Source organism: Ochotona curzoniae, unplaced genomic scaffold, assembly GCF_017591425.1.
Source record: "Ochotona curzoniae isolate NIBS_2020 unplaced genomic scaffold, NIBS_Ocur_1.0 contig_3176, whole genome shotgun sequence".
In the NCBI taxonomy this organism is placed as follows: Eukaryota; Metazoa; Chordata; class Mammalia; order Lagomorpha; family Ochotonidae; genus Ochotona; species Ochotona curzoniae.
The window spans coordinates 739,224-756,757 of record NW_024465746.1 but is presented as its reverse complement, the minus strand read 5'-3'; the positions used below and the strand labels follow the sequence as shown (position 1 = coordinate 756,757).

Below are 17,534 nucleotides of genomic sequence, written 5' to 3'. Positions count from 1 at the left end.
TTTTACCGCAGGAGACTTCACTCGCGTCTGCGTCTTATTGCTGGGCGGTAAGACACGTGGGCGCGACAACTGGTGCCGAATACCCGGGACCTGGAGGGGGCCTCCCGTTTTGAACGGGACGGAGTCAGAACTGCGGCCAAAAGACAGGTAAGGAGCTCTGAGAGGGAGAACTTTCGGGTGACTAGGAGCATAAATCGGAGGTATATGAGCCGCCGCTTCTGGTTATAGACATGGGCGCACAGGTCTCTCTGGTGAAATTTTTGCAGATGGTTTATGCCCCGCATAAGGGAGCGGTCAGAGAGAGTGACGAAGCCCTTCAGTCTGCCCAGGATAGTCTCTCAGAAACAGAGCGGGAGAGGAGAACCGGTTTGAAGCAAAAAATAAAGGTGAAACTTAAAGCAGTATCTTCCTCATCAAGTTCGGAGACTTCCGACGCTGAGGAAGGGTATAAGTGGGATAGGCGCTTAGAACGTAAACCTGCAGGAAATAGACAAGGATTAGAAAGGGAGAAGAAAGATAATGGCGGTGCTACTGCGCCGGCCACGCGTGGCCCATGGCCTCAGGACTCTGGAGCCATTTCATCAATGGCTCCTCCTCCTGTGACGCCATCTGCCCCGCCCATGAGTTATGGTGCCGGCTCTTCCTTCATCGATGCAGCCGCGCGCCGGGAACTTCAAGATATGTTCCCCGTCTTAGAAGAAGAAAGGGAAAGAGTTCACAAACAGGTAGATGCAGCATTAGTGCGAGAATTGGCCATGTCTGTAAAGCAATACGGTCTTCATGCCAATTACACTTTGTCCCTGTTAGAACGTATGGGAGGAATGAATATGACTCCCTCTGATTGGCAATTTGTGGTGAAGGCTGTTCTCCCTAACATCGGATCATATCTAAATTGGAAGAGCCTATGGCAAGAGCTTTTGGCTGAGACCGCCCGGGCAAATCAACAGCGTGGCGGTGATGCTTTGACCTGGACTTATAATATGCTCTCCGGACAAGGCCAATACTCTGATGATCAAAATAGATATCCATGGCCAGTGTATACCCAGATCTCTGCTGCAGCTATAAAGGCTTGGAAGGCCCTTTCACTTAAAGGGCAAGAGAAACTGGGCATTACACAGGTTAAGCAGGAGCCAGATGAGCCCTTTGCTGATTTTGTGGCACGCGTAATGCAGGCCGTGGAAAGGACCTTTGGAGAGGGAGATCAGAACACTAAAATGGAAGAGCAGATAATTTGGGAGCAGTGTAATGCAGAATGTAGAGCCCTACTCAAGGATCGTAAGTCCAAGGGAATTTCAGATTGGCTAAAGGTTTGTAGGGATACAGGAGGCCCCTTAACAGCTCATGGACTAGCAGCCGCCATTGTAAGGTCTAATCATAGGGAGAGAACATCACCTGTGTGCTTTCAGTGTGGTAAACCAGGACATATGAAAAGGGAATGCCGTGCAGGGCCTAGCAATAAGCCTCCTGGGATGTGCCCACGGTGCCGCAAAGGTAGACATTGGGCCAATGAGTGCAAGTCAGTGAAGGACATAGGAGGACGCCCTCTCTCGAGCCAGGAGTCAAAAAACGGGAGTTGGGGACCGAAGGCCCAGGTCCCCTCGACCGATCGGGCACTCTTCCGTCAGGCACGAGGGAACCCTGCCAGGAGCGACACCCTGCAAGCCTGGACCTCTGTGCCGCCACCGGAGTCCTCTTAAAACCAGAGGACGGCATTACGCCGGTACCGGTCATCTTAACAGACACGGTACCACCCGGTGCGGTCGGGCTTGTGATAGGCCGAGCAGCCTTGAGCTCTCAAGGTTTTATTGTAACACCTGGAATTTTACATCCGGAAGCTAGCTCCTTTTCAGTGCTGTGCTCAGTTGCACGAGGTGTTTTTGCTGTTGCGCCAGGTGATCCTATAGCCCAACTCATATTTTTACCAGCTTTAATTAGTGCAGACAAGACTGTCCAGACCCAAGTAGAGGTTCCTTATATAAATTTAATGATGGATATGGTCGATAGACCCATGCTTGAGTTGCAAATAGAGAATAGACCGTTTATGGGGCTTTTAGACACAGGAGCTGATAAGAGCATCATAACCTCCAAGTATTGGCCGCGTGATTGGCCTTTGATTCAAACTTCTCACAGCCTACGTGGTCTGGGGTTTGAACAAGCTCCATCCCAAAGTGCCAGAGCCCTACAGTGGAAGGATAAGGAAGGCAATTGCGGGACAGTCACACCCTATGTCCTGAACCTACCGGTTTGCCTTTGGGGAAGAGATATTCTTAAACAGATGGGGATACGACTAGTCTCTAATGCCTCCGGTTATTCTGAAGTCTCTCAAAAGTTGATGGATAAAATGGGCTATATTCAAGGAAAGGGTTTAGGTAAACAGAGTCAAGGTATTGTCCAGCCAATTGAGCCCCGGGGAAATCCAGGCCGTAAAGGTCTGGGTTTTTAGTAGCGGCCATTGGCACGCAGCTGCCCATACCTTGGAAGACAGCAGAGCCGGTTTGGGTTCCCCAATGGCCGCTTTCTCTTGAAAAATGCCAAGCTGCTCAACAATTAGTTCAGGAACAGCTACATTTGGGACATCTGGAGCCCTCTGTTTCTCCCTGGAATACTCCTATCTTTGTTATCAGAAAGAAATCAGGAAAGTGGCGTCTCCTACATGATTTAAGAGCTGTAAATGCACAGATGCAGTGCTTTGGTCCCGTTCAACGTGGCCTTCCAGTTTTGTCATCCCTCCCTAAGCAATGGCCGTTATTAGTGGTTGATTTGAAGGATTGCTTTTTTTCTATACCGTTAGCATCGAAGGATAGGGAGAGGTTTGCTTTTACTATTCCCTCCATTAATCATGAAGAGCCAGATAAGCGATATCAATGGAAAAGTTTGCCCCAGGGGATGGCTAACAGTCCTACTATGTGTCAACTCTATGTTGCCCAAGTGTTACAACCATTGCGAGATCGTTTTCCAGTGGCCCGCGTCGTCCATTATATGGACGATATTTTAATTTGTGCTCAAGAGCAAGATCAGTTGTTACAGATTTACGTTGATCTGAAGCGGGCTCTACAGGATTATGGCCTTATAATTTCATCTGAGAAGGTTCAAATGCAGCAGGTGAAAGCCTTCTTAGGGTCTTTAATTACAGAAACATATATTAAGCCTCAAAAGATAAGCCTCAAGATTTCTCATTTGCGAACTTTGAATGATTTTCAGAAATTAGTGGGGGATATTAATTGGTTATGACCCTTCCTTAAGATCTCTTCTCAAGAGTTACGGCCTTTGTTTGCTCTGCTTGAAGGTGATTCTGATCTCGCTTCCAGGCGAACCCTCACCCATGAGGCACAACAGGTCATAATAAAAGTCCAGGAAGCTATTGAAAAGGCTCAATTAGTACGCCTAGATCAAAATCAGCCTTTTGAGCTATGTGTATTGCCTACAGAAGTTTTCCCCACTGCTGTATTATGGCAACAGGGCCCGTTACTTTGGATTCATTCTCAGGTTTCTCAGATTAAGTCTATTCAATGGTATCCATCTGCGATCGCGTCAATAGTGTTTAAAGGATTAAAATTAGCCTTAATTCATTTTGGGCGTCATCCGGACCGCATAATAGTCCCCTATACTGTTCAGCAATTACAAGTGCTGAGTGGGTGTAGCAATGAGTGGTCCATCTTAATGTTTATCTATCAGGGAATTTTTGATAATCATTTTCCTAGGCATCCATTACTACAATTTTTACAGCGACATCCTGTGGTTTTTCCGATAAGAACCAGTGCCTGTCCTCTCCCTGGTGCTCTTACAATTTTTACTGACGGTTCCTCGACAGGAGCTGGAGCCTTAGTTGCCGGAGATACTGTAATAAAAAAGACCTTTGCGACGGTTTCTCCTCAGAGGGTAGAATGCCATATGGTGCTTTTTGCCTTACAAACCTTTCTAGAACCTTTGAATATTGTTTCTGATTCTCAATATGTAGTTAATGCAGTGAATGTTTTGGAGGCCGCTGGCTCTATTTCAGGGTCCGGCCCGGTGGCGGATCTCTTTAAACAAATTCAACAGGCCATCTGGCATAGAAGCCACCCCTTTTATATAACCCATATCCGAGCTCATTCAGGTTTACCAGGGCCATTAGCTCGAGGGAATGCTCTTGCCGATGCCGCCACCAGAACCCAAATCATGATTATGATGGTGTCTCCACCATCCTCAGGGGAGAAAGCACGCCAGTTTCATTCACAATTTCATGTTTCAGCCCAGACCCTCAGACTCCGATTTGGGATCACTAGAAAGGAAGCACGCCAGATAGTTCTTGATTGCCCTGCCTGCTGCGAATTTAGACCTGCTTCACATGAGGGGGTCAATCCTAGGGGATTGAGACCCAATCAATTGTGGCAGATGGATGTGACGCACGTCCCATCCTTTGGGAGGAACCAATTTGTTCATGTATCTGTGGACTCCTTTTCTGGTGTGCTCTTTGCATCAGTTCTAACTGGGGAGAAGGCCATCCATGTAATCCAACATTGCTTAGAAGCATGGGCCGCATGGGGTAAACCTGAGTGTATTAAGACTGATAATGGCCCCGCCTATACTTCAGCCAAATTTCGTGATTTTTGCATGAAGATGGGCGTTAAATTAGTGACTGGCATCCCTTATAATCCACAAGGTCAGGGGATAATCGAACGTGCTCATCGCTCTATTAAGGAATTGTTGCAAAAGCAAAAAACCACCTGGGAATCACTTGGCCTCGCCAGTCAGAGCCCTCGGGCCACTCTAGCCCTGGCTCTCTTCACCATCAATTTTTTACAGCTGGATGAGAAAGGCCTCAGTGCTGCAGATCGTCATTCCCTCAAGACGGCGCAAGAGCAATCTTGGGTCAAGTGGAAGGATGTTCTGGAGTCCAAATGGAAGGGCCCAGACCCAGTTATTAGGCAGGCTCGAGGAGCCATTTGTGTGTTTCCACAGGACGCCCCAGTTCCAGTTTGGGTTCCAGCTCGATTGACTCGTTCCTGTCCATCACCGCCTTCTGACGTTTCTGCAACTGCTGGAACGCTTGCACGAGGATCTGACTTGGGGAAGATTCATGCAGACCCGCAATCAGAAACTCCTCCTACAATCCCACAGGACAATGGTGCCCCGCCCAGTGCAAACACAGCTGATGGTGCAACTAAGGGTCTGTATGGCGCTTGTGAGGATCGTGATTGCTGAGCCACGATGAGGAGTTTTGAGTGTTTTTCCATGACCCCTACCGGTCGCCCACTCAACCCGAGTGTTTCCTCGATTTTTCTTCTTTGGATTTGCCTTTTCTCCCTTATGATGATATTAAGGAGAATATGAGTAAATTTTTATTCTCCCTACAGGACACGCTTTGTTTTCAAGCGTCTCCTGAGAATTTTAGTGTCAAGGTTTATGTGTTACTTATATTCCTTTTCAAAATGTTTCAATGGCTGCTAATCTTTCTTGCCAGCTTTCTTCCTATCTTTTAGGAAATTGGACGAGAAAATTTGATATTTTACAGTCGGAGTTGAGAATTGCCATTGTCCAGATTAATTCTACACAGGTGGATCCTGTTGTTGCTGAAACCCTAGCCACTTGGATTTGGAACATCACTTCCCATATTAAGGAATGGGTGGGAGTGGTTGTGCTGATTCTGCTCTTGTGTGCAGGCTGTGCCTTATGCCTTTTTTGCCTGTGTCGTCTGAAACGCCGCGCTCAGCGAGATCGTGTGGCAATACATCAAGCCCTACTAGCCATGCAGAATGGTAACTCCCCCATGGTATGGTTGAGCATGCTTCAACAGGCTTAGTTAAGAGCATGGACATCATGGCTCCTGCACCTCAGGTCATTATGGCATTGCACTGAGTTCGAGCATGATGCATAATGCACCTGACTAGCCCTTGCACCTCGCAGGTCTTATCCATTGCACGCGAGAGGGTAGTCAATCTTATAACTAACTTGTCAAGACATTGCTCTTTACAACCACCGCGGTTGTAGCCCATGACGGGTAAGATAGACCCAGACAATTATCGGTCTAAGACAGGGACTACGTCAAGCCACGCAGCCTCCCTATGACGGATCGTGCGCCTTGAGTCTACAACCTAAGACAGGCCCATACCAGCTTATTTTTCTATTGTATAAGAAGGAGGGAGATGTTGCCAGCCATATCTGTATGTACTGGCTACATGCCGTACCCAAAATGGCGCCGGCCAGAGAGGCTAGATCTTGGTGCCTGGTGGATAGTCACGTAGCTTTGGCAGTACCACGCATGCGCCTAACGCATGCGCAGTGAGCTGCGGCGCGGCAGGCACGTAAACACTGGGACTGACGAATCCAGTCGCCCAGGACCCTGCGTAATCATGACGCCGACCTATCATCGGCGGAGGCGGGGCCAGACAGCACATAAGAGTAGAAGCCTGCCGGGATTCACGCCTCCTTCCTCATGTTAGTGTGCACAATAAATTTTACCGCAGGAGACTTCACTCGCGTCTGCGTCTTATTGCTGGGCGGTAAGACACGTGGGCGCGACAATTGAGAGTGAGCAGTATGTGTTGTAATGAGAAAACACTTTAAGACCCATTGCTTGGCTTGGATGGAGCGATTTCCTCCAGCTACAAGAAAGGAAGATACCAAATGCAGGTTCAATGATAGCCTGGCTCCCAGAATGAAGGGTATTTGAAGATGGTCACAGTCCAACCACAGCCTTTGCACCTTAAAATATGACATGAGCAGGAAATAAAGCCCTGGTCATGTAAGTCTCTGAGAGACAGGATCTGTAGTTAGCCCAGGAAAAATCAACTGACTCTAACTCTAGAGTCCAGGATACTGTGAAAAGTTAAAAAAAAAAAATCGAATAAGTAGAAGAGAGACCATCACAGGACAAGAATTTAATGAAGTCAAGTTCCTTTCCCTGCTGTTACTTTGAAAGACTTGAATACAACCCAGTGCTGTGCAGAAGTATAGATTTTTGGTTTTCAAAAATATTTATTTACTTCTGCTGGAAAGGCAGATTTTCAGAGAGAAGGGGAAGCAGAGAGAATGATCTTCCATCTATTGGTTCACTCTCCAAGTGGCTGCAATGGTCAGAGCTGAGCTAATCCAAAGCCAGGAGCCAGGAGCTTCCTCTGGGTCTCCCACACAGGTGCAGGATCCCAAGGATTAGGGCCATCTTCTACTGTTTTCCCAGGCTCCAAACAGGGAGCTGGATGGGAAGTGGAGCAGCCAGGATATGAAGCAGCGCCCTTATGGGATCCTGGCGCATGCAAGGTGAGGCTAATCCACCAGGTCATTGTGCCAAGTTTCAAAGCACAGGTTTGAAGATGTTCATCAGTGTGCATTTAGCCTAGAAGCCAGTTATGGTGCGTCTTCCAGGACAATACTAGATTCAGTTCCCCGTTCTGGCTCTTGAATTCTCTTTCTGTCCATTGTAGACTGTGGGAGACAGCAGTGATGGTTCAAATCACTGAGTTCTTTCAATTAACATGGAAGACCTACACTGGGTTTTTAACTCCCAGATTTGGCTCAGCCCAGGGCCAACTATTGTGCTCATCCTTGGAGAGAATCAGCAAAGGAGGGTTCTCTCTCCACTGTCTGCCTCTGAAACAAAGTTTTTAAAAAGTGGTGAAATAACTGAGTAAATAAATATGTTGAACTTCATTTAAACGCTAAGATGCAGCATCATTGTTTGCTACTGTCATTTCCTGATGGAAAGGATGCTGACAGTTTCGTATTGTATTTTCAGAACAGCTTACACAGCTTTCCAGGAACACTTGCACGCACTCTAAAGTCATCACTGACTCGAGAGGCCCTCTTCCCGAGCCCCTCCATCAAAGGGAAGCCATGGGGTTAGGAGCCGCGTGCTGTGTTCCTCTGCGAACCAAGTGTCGTTTGCAAAGCCGCGAGGTTGACAACACAGGACTCAATCCAAACTTCACCAACACAGGATGACAGTGCTGGTGAGATCTGAGTATAACCCTTTTATTTTTCCATTTTATGCTCTCTAGAGAGGCCCCAAGAATTTTAGTTCCCAGACTTATAGCTTCAACTGAAATTCTTCAGAAAAAATACCAGTGCTGAAAGTGAATGCCACTGCTTCTATCATAATAAATTTTTATTACATATTTGTTTATTGAGCATAGCTTTTAAAATCGCAAACCACATCATAAACTCATCCTTGAGATTAAGTCGCATTCTTTCTCCACATTTTACATAACATCCCCTAAATAAATGCATTCATTTCTCTGATCTGGCTAGTAAATTACAAAGCTGAACCATAAGAAAGAAATTCAAATTTGGTCGTACGTTTTTCCAAGTAACTCAATTAAATCGCTAGAGGAAAGCGATAAAAACTATGAGTTTCTGAGATGGCAGGTGTCATGAACACAGAGATGTGTCAGTGTTTTTCTGACTAATATGCATTTAAAAGCTCACTTATTTGTCAAACATGTATTATATGCTCTTATTCTTCACCCAGGGGCTGTCACCGAAGGCTACAAGGGGTCAAGACTTCTTTTCCTGCCATCAGATAGCTAGTGCCGGTGGGAACTACAAATGATGCAGTGGCAAAAGCTTTGTGGAAAACCAGAAGGAAAAGAAAAATTTGTTTTGATGCCACGACATTTTGGAATGCAGGCATAGCGACTTGCCTGTTACGCCTTTTCTATCACCTCTTTAAGACTTCCCATATGCATGGATTTCAAAAGTTCTGTATCCAAACAAACTCACTTTTAAACACAATTTCTACAAAGTGCCTGAAGTCTCTGCGTATCAGTCATGAACGCACACGGCAGGTTGCTCCATTCCAAATCCAGACAGGAGGTTTGGGAGTCAGAGGAGGGACGCTGAGGGGAGGCGCCTAGGAGTCTGGGAAGGTTCTGGAAGGAAGCAGGCCCCAGGCATGAACCACCGACCTCTCTCGAAGGGAACTGTGAAGCAGGGGTTGGGAAAGGCCAACACAAACACGTAACAAGTACTTCCTAAGCCTTTTTCTGATTGTGCTGTGGCAAAATCAAGTTCTTACATGCTTTATCACACAAGTACTCTTCAAAATTTCACATATCATGCATTCCACGCTAAAATCATGCATGGAGTTCAACATTGTTTGAGTCAAAATAACCTTTGAATTCCATTTTCCCTGTTTTTTTCGAAGTGGCTTCCTATTGCTCATCATTTAACTACGGGGTCAGGTGCGAGGACCCTTTGTGAACGAAGCAGGTAAGCTGCTGTTTGGGTACAGCCCGGGATGCTGTCACAGAGAGCACACGGCAAGGTGAGTACAGCGAACTATTTCTCACAGCCACGAGTCATGCAGCTGCACCTGCCCGCCTCTGCTTTCAGGAGCGCGACGGCTCCAGCTGTGGGCTGGACACTGCTCTACCCTGGCCTGAGTAGCTGCAGTGCAGTGATGAAAGCTGTTGAGGCCTTTCCTGAGCTCTGCAGAAGCCCACGCTGCCCCCAAGACCTCTCCTTCGAGGCAACTGTGGGCTTTCCAGATGTGCATTCCATGAACACCCAGTTTGTGTGTGTGTGTGTGTGTGTGTGTGTGTGTGTGTGTGTGTGTGTGTGTGAGTTGGTAGACATCTCAGGTTCAGGTGCTCAACAGCTGTGGTCTTAGGGGCTGGAAACACAGCAGAAGTTTCCACGCAACATGTCCCTTAAGTTCCATCCCTAAGCAAGATGAGCAGTACCGGAATAAGAGGTTAGGAAGCAACCAGGAAAGGGTTTCACCAAGCAATGATATCTAAAACTGGAAAGACACGTGAAAGCTTAACCTTGGGTTAAATGCAGAGTGTGGGGCCTGTCACCAGACGGAGGGCTGCAAAAAGCTTCCATTTTCCCAAAATACAAAACCATGCTTTTGGAGTTGAGTCTCCATTAAGGGGGGAGAGGGGTGAGAATCCCTGGAATATGTGTGTTGCATTAAAGCATGCTATTTTTATTCTGTTCTTTGAAGGTGCACAATATTTCATTCCACAATCCAAGCAGAGCATCAAGTAAAATCATAGGTACTAATGGTCAGAATAATGCAATCTGACTATGCTGTACTGATTGCACAGGCCTGCTGCAAGAATCACTTCTTTACTTGTTAAATAAAAATGGTGAGACCAGTAAAAGATGGTTATTTTTAAAATATGCAGCGAAAAGATCTCCCAGAAAACAGAACTTTATTTCTGCTGGCAAAATCTGTGATCCAATTTAATGTTCTTTCTCTATTATTTTTCTCAGATGAGAAGTGCAGCTATGGAAAGAGAAAGGCATGGTCAGACCGTGCTCTGAGCATACTGTGGTGGATGCTGGGGGAGCCCTCTCATGTCTCTTGGTCTTATTTCCTTCCTAGATGCATGGTGTGGAGTGCCCGGGAGATGAGAGCTGCTGTAACTAACGCCACTTGGCAGGGGTGGACCGTAAAGACAGACTGTGCCACCATCCGAGCTCTCACTGGAGCAAACTCCGAATCCTCCTGTTGAGATGAAAGCTTTGCAAGACTGAAGGCAGAGAGCGACACCCAGCAGGGGCACGCTGCCGCCAGGAGCTGTCTGGTTCCCTCATCAAATCTTGCAGGAGTGACACGTGCCTTAGGAAACCCTTGAGAAGTTGGGCTGTTCCGTTCCCAAAACATAGTCACTGACCCCCATTTGTTTAGGACATCCCAAGTGCTGTTGAACACACGAATCACATTTACCGAGCAAGGTCTTCACTTAGACTAAAGACGAGAGCGTTTTGGAAATCTTCCGAATCCCACGCTCCACTATTTGTACAGGAAGACGGGCTTTTGGAGGGAAAGTAAGGCAGTAGGAGCAGAGTCTTACGTAACGCTGCCGTGCCAGGGGCAGCGAGGGCAGGTCGCAGACAGCGCGGATGCTTGGATCCGCACTGCAGCGTTTCCTTCCTACCTTGCAGCATCTGCTGTCGCCAAGGCCTGAAATACACGCTGACATCCCCACAGGGGGGGAAACAGGATTGTCTGCCAAGCAAACATGACATTTGGCCTGAACTCAGCTCCACAAACCGTGACAATGTGTATTTACTCTGAGACAATGTCTATCATGGCTGCATTTCCAACCAGGAAATGGGTGGACTGGAGATGAGCGGAGGTGGACGAGGGGCGGGGGCGGGGCACATCTCCATCCTGTCACTGGCCACCAAGGGCTTCTGTGAGAGGGCCAGCGGGGCAGCTCCCTTGGGGCTTTCCTGTAAGTCCCTTAGGCACAGCAGGAGGCCTTGGCCCTTTTCCATCTTGAAAGCGTCCACTGCTTCTCACTCCTTTCCCTTCAGCCCGGATTCCTTACAATCAACTGTTGGCACGCAGCCTGATGGGGCGACTTCAAACAAGGACACAGCGATGAAAGGATCAGGCTCTCTTACAACGGTTCCAAAGAACCCGACGGCGTTATTTAAGATGTGATTGGGATTTCCTTTAAGAACAAGTTGAACTCGAGAAAAAAAATAAGTGATATTTTTACAGCAACACTGCACTTAGACTCTGCAGCTCTGAGTGCGCACAATCCCAGGTATAGATATGTGTTCTGCATTTGAAGACGCTGGGTGCAAGGCACAACACACAGCTTGCTTTGCAATGAGATAATGGGAGGATGCCGCGTGGCATTTTAAGATTGCTGAGAGCCAGAGCTCTCATCAGTAGATGGAGCGTAAGGGCTGCAGGGGGCTGGGCTCTTGGCTCAGTGATTAAGAGGCCATTTAAGATGCTCCCATCCCACACCACAGGGCTCCCCCATTCAGCTCCTGCCTCCAGGTCCTGCCTCCAGCTTCTGCACCTGTGGGACATCTCCCATCTTTGCCCTCCTCCACTTCTGGCTGTGGCAAGCATTTAGCGAGGGACCCAGTGGATAACTTTCTGCCTCTTGAGGAAGTCAGAAAATAAATTCCCTTTAGTACGTGACTTCGCAACATTTTCATCTGCACATCTATTTAGAAGCATAAAAAAAAAAAAAAACAGGAAGGTAATGTCCTAAGAACTGTATATGGCCTGGCCTTATCCAAAATAGTCATACCATAAGGACAGTCAATGAGAATTGTGGTTGAGACCATGTTCCCAGAGCTACAGGGTTAGCAAAAAAGACAGAAAACAAAAGAGGCCTGGAATCCAAGAACTGTGTGGTACAGTGTGAAAAGCTTCGTCTCTGGAACCAGGCAAAGCTGGAAACGCATGCAAGCCAGCTTGAGTGTCTGTTGCGATGGGAGCAGACGGCTTGGTTTTTTTTTCCAATTGTTTTACTTGTGAGATCACAGCCTACAGTGGGATCAGCAACTGACTGCTAATGGCCAAACCCTGCTGACTTGCAATGCAGCCACGTCTGCTGTCTGTGAACTGGAAATTATTGAACCCAGGCCTTGGCACGTGCTGTCTTCTTCATTCACTCATCATTCAAGCAAGAAAAAGACAAAAGTCTTGTTAGTGCCAAAGAAAATGCCCCTGCTGTTGCCAGACCCTGTCCATCAGTGACGCCTAGGCCATCTTAAGGGAAGCTCTGGTGGGGCAGACGTTGTAACACAGCTGATTAAGCTGCTGTGTGGCACGCACACGCCATCCCTCCTCGAAGTGCCTGGGTCTGGCACTTCCGGTTGATAGGAGGGGAAGTTCTTGGCCCCTGCCACACACAGGGGAGACCAGGAAGGAGTTCCTGGTTCCTGAAGTTGCCCTGGGCTGTGTAGGTCTCTAGGGAGTGAACCAATGGGTGGGAGACAAATCTCTCTCCCCTTTTCTCTCCTTCAAATACACTTTCTTTTTCCTTTCTAAAGAAGTAGTTCTTGTCTAAAGTACCTTACTTAGGAGATAGTAAGGACGCCCAGTCTGCTCTGTACCCCATGAGGGATGAGCAAGAGAAAAAGGAAATAGAACACAGGCACTGGTCACCTAGACTGGCAGAGAAGCCACATTTGACAGCGTTCTCTGGGGTTTGGAAAAATGCTTACTCTCAGGCGTGGCTGGTGGGAGCCCTGTTTTTACGACATGGAAATCTGGCAATATTTAGCAAAGTGCCATTTCAGCTTACTCTTTGATTTACTTGGAAATCCATCCCTGAGGTATTTGGCAAACTCACAGGTATGCACAATGCCATCGTTTCATTTATTTATTGGAATAGCAAATGGCTGGAAAGTGCCTAATATCCATCTTCAGGAGACTTGCTGAACGAACTGCATTGTAATCTAACCTCTAACCAGTGAAAACAAATGACTAGTGGTCCATTTCGCCTCTGTTTACAGCAGATACACCGAGGGCTAAGGGTGAGGGGACAGGCAGATAGCCTGATGGAATTTCTTGTAAACATTTTGACTGCAGGGACCAGGGCTGTGGCACCTGTGATATGCCATGTAGATGAGCCGCTTCAAGTCCTGCCTGCTCCACTTCCAATTCAGCTTCCTGCTAATGTGCCTGAGACAGCAGTGGCAGATGACCCATCTGACAGAACGTCATGGGGTTCTGGGCTGCTGGCTTCCATCCGGCCCACCCCTGGCTGTTGTGGATACGGGAAAGTAAGTCAGAAAGTGGAAGACAACCCTCTCTTTCTCTCTGTCTTTCCCTCTCTGCCTTTCAAGTAAATGTAGATAGCCTTTAGAAAAAAAAACTTCAAGTAGAAAACTGGACAATTCAATCAATGCTCTTTCTTTGTTTCTAAGTAGAGTTTTTACCAACCAAACGCTTTAGCAGCACGGTTCTGGTTTGAGTAAATAAAGCTACAATGAATGGTACACAAATCTACAATATGGCAAATGATATAGATGACTGAGTCATGACACGTGAGCTGTTGAAATGTGTTGCACGTTGAACTGAGGTGCAACCAAGATGGGACCTGCCTGGCCGTGAGGGATCCACAGCCTTCAGGAGACACCCTTAGGACCACAGATGCTGGTGTCAGAAACAAGGTACTGGCAGCCACGTGGGATTCCTGGATCTGTCCTGCCTTCCCATGGCCCCGGTTCACTGGAGGCTAGTCGTTGTTAGGCTCTGGGGGTGCCAGCTGGAGAAGACCCCGCCTGCATGACCAGGCTGACCCATCGGATCCGCACAGAGGGCTTCCATGCAGTGCCAGCCTTGTTTGCGAACAGTCGGGAGGAGAAGCCCTAGGACACAGACACAGTGGGAAACTCCAAGTGCTTAAGAATGCAAGCAACACGCTGCTCTTCCTGTGACCGTGACCTCTGAGCAGGGCTACAAGCAGACCTCGGGTGGCTGACAAGCGCAAGGCTCAACCCCAGAGGGCTAAACCGACAGCTAACACCCCAGACCACTGTGGAAGGCAGGAGGGGAACAACACAGGCAGAGCGATCAAAGTGGTGTTGAAAACAACAACAAAAAAAATCGTACCGATTGACTTGAATTTGGAGTCATTTAACGGTTATGTCTTCCAAAAATAAAATCAAATCCAAAGGAAAATTTACTGACTTTTAGGAAGACCCAGAAATAAGCTGATCAGATGTGAAACTTGGGATTTAACTTCACAGAAAGAAGAAAAACACTTCATGCTTAGTTTTCACTCTTTTGACTGTGTATCTTATGGAATATTAAGTTGGAATGAGTGAAAAGTTTCATTATTAGTAGTAATATTACCATGATTTTCATAAGAATGTGATGTCATAATGTAAAATGAAAGCAGAGGGCTTAGCGCAATAGCCTAGTGGCTAAAGTCCTTACCTTGCATACCTGGGATCCCATGTGGGCACCAGTTCTAATCCTGGCTGCCTTGCTTCCCATCCAGCTCCCTGCTTGTGGCCTGGGAAAGCAGCCGAGGACAGCCCAAAGCCTTGGGACCCTGCACCTGCATGGGAGACCTAGAAGAGGTTCCTGGCTTTGGATTGGCTCAGCTCCAGCCATTGTGGCTGCTTGGGGAGTGAACCAGCAGACAGAAGATGCTTCTCACTGTGTCTCCTTCTCGCTTTGGATCTGCATTTCCAGTAAAAATACAATTTAAAAAAATGAAACCAGAAAGGTGACTCAGCATTAAGCCACCGCTCTGACTCCCGCATTTTCATCTTCAGGTTAGCTGCCCCACTTGCGGTCCAGCTCCCTGCTCAGGCCGCCCTGGAAAGGCAGCGAGGTTGGCAGAGGTTCTTGGGCCCTTGGCATCCACTTCCAGCCTGGCTGGATCTCAGCTGGTGTCTGTCTGAGGAGCAGAGCAGAGGTGGAAGATCTCACTTCTTTCTGTCTCTCTGACTTTCAAATAAATAATTAGAAAAAAAAAAAAACCTTAAGAGCCAAGAACTTTAAAACAAACAAAAAGACATGAATATAACACTAGGAAAGTGACAAGCTTTGTAAGGTCACATTTTAAACTGGAAATACGTGAGTTCAGAACTTATTTTTTTCTCAAAATACATATGTACTTACTTAGTCTATTGAAAATCACATAAACTATGATGTCCCAGAACCTACTGCGCATGACGTGTAGGCTGTAGGAGCATGTTCGGACACTTTGGAGATGATCGGCGAATTTAAGTGTTGAGTGTTAGAACTTACCGTCATTTACATTAGAGATGATAACGTCCTAGGGATTCTATGCATATGCTCCCAAGGTAGGGATGCAATGTCACACTCTCTGAGAAGCCCCTTCACACGGTTCAACCAAAAGGAGACAAAGTAAATGCGGTCCCTTGGATGTGAATATTCCCTTTGCTATCCTTACTGCTTTGCGTATTTTTGATGCTGTTGTAATATGGAAGCAGAATCAAGAGCTAGATGATTCAGAAGATTTGAGCCTGGATAAGAGCTGCCCAGGTCGGCCTCGTGAGACCTGTGGATGCCATCGCTGAGGCCAGCTCCCCTACAGCCCCGAGAAATTCCCTCTGGGGCTCCCTGGGACACCCCGAGTCATGGTGCTGGCCTGAGCACAGAGTTATGTAGAGAAATCCATTCATCTCCGAACCAGCGAGCCACGGCCAGGCAAGTGCCATCCCAATGGGTGACGTGCCATCCTCCAGTGCCACTGGGGCAGTCATGCATTTTTTAAGCATTTGCCGTGCTCTAGGCAATGCATCAGCTCAATCAATATGCAGAAACAAGCATATTGCCAATATGATGGGAAAAGCTAATCAACATCGGCTTTTACGGTAAAATACAATTAGTTTTCTGTCCTAATGGTTGCACCTACATCTACAGTTTGATACCAGGAACTAAGTGTTTTAAGCTGTTGATTGCTCGGGTAGGTGAGTCGGAGCTAGTGTGTCCTTACCTCCACCTCGGCGAGGCTTTCATGCGTACACTTCATCTAATAGTACTATGATCCCAGCTTCTCCTTTCAAATTAAGATCTAATCCTTGTAAGATGTGGGAAGGTATCAACATATACCCTCTTGCACGCTAAAGCTGTAGGACTTTATATCACAGAGTGCGATGACACAGTGTGTGTGTGGGGGGTCAGCTCCATGTTCTGTCACCCTTACTCAGCTTTCATGTTGTGTCACAGTGCGAGAAGCACACTCCCCGTGGCTCCTTTTCTCCCTGACTTGCAGTCTGCACGCGGAAGGACTATTTCATCAAGCTCAACTTTACAAACAGCAATGCCCAGAAGGTGAGAGGACACCTTGCTTAAGGCCACCCAGGTCCTGATGCAGTGGTTGCCTCACGACTGATGGGCAATGGACCATTTACTTGGCATGATACGGACAGTAGAGCTGAGAGCTCCAGACATGCCAACCCTCGCTCACCTTTCAAAGCCAATCTGCCGGAATGTCTTTTCCCAAGTTGAGCCTGTAAGAGAAGGAGAAACATAATTAGTGTACACCAAACACACCAAGAGCTCCGTTCCGTTTTGCACATGCATGTTCAATGTTTGGTTTTACATGTCAGTGGAACGAGCTTGTGTTGCCTCACACGTACCACTTCCTACCTCCTGCCCCACCCAGCATTTTTATTTTTTAATTTATTTTGCTTCTAGTTGATGTTGAATAGTTATATATTTGTGGAATAGAGTGCGTGTGATGTTTTGATACATGTATATGCTGAGTAATGATCAAATGGGCACATCTGTCATCAACATTTATCATTTCCTTGTGGTAAGAAGTCTTCTAACTATTTTGAAACGTATAATGCAATATGACTAACTATGGCAGCCCATTGTTTCAGGTGACCGCTGAAATGTACTTTGGTCACTGACTTTGTACCTGCATCACTTCCACCCCCGCCCTCTGCTCGGTCTGGGGACCGCCATGTTGATTACATTTGATTTCACCAGGTCAGTACTCCCACAGAGGCAACAAATCACAAGTGAGATTACATGAAACCAACGAGCTTTTTACAATAAAGGAAACTGCTGTCAAGTGCACAAACAACAAAGAAAACGTTTCCAAAGTAAGCATTTGGTAAGGGCTTAATATTTGGAATATTTAAGGATCTTAAACAACCCAACAGCAAAAAACAATGACCTGTATTGCTCCTACGTGGGGCAAAGACCTGACTAGTTATTTCTCAAGAGAAGGTGTTCTTTCTAGAGAAGAGAAGGTTGAATAGAATTCTACATTTACTAAGGAGTCAGCTCAGAGTCATTTGCATGAAAACTCCTGTGTTAAAAATATAAGGCAGCAGGATATTATATGCTGTGTATCCTA

At 47.0% G+C, this 17,534-nt stretch overlaps 1 protein-coding gene across 3 annotated transcripts in view; it reads right to left on the bottom strand.

Annotated features, from left to right (window-relative positions):
• Window positions 1-17,534, bottom strand: part of PIEZO2 (piezo type mechanosensitive ion channel component 2) — a 410,674-nt gene that overhangs the window by 188,869 nt on the left and 204,271 nt on the right. For all 3 annotated transcript variants that reach the window (XM_040979222.1, XM_040979221.1, XM_040979223.1), the window contains exon 4: window positions 16,635-16,677. In XM_040979222.1, the coding sequence (XP_040835156.1) occupies window positions 16,635-16,677 (43 nt within the window). The remainder of the gene's footprint in view (window positions 1-16,634; window positions 16,678-17,534) is intronic.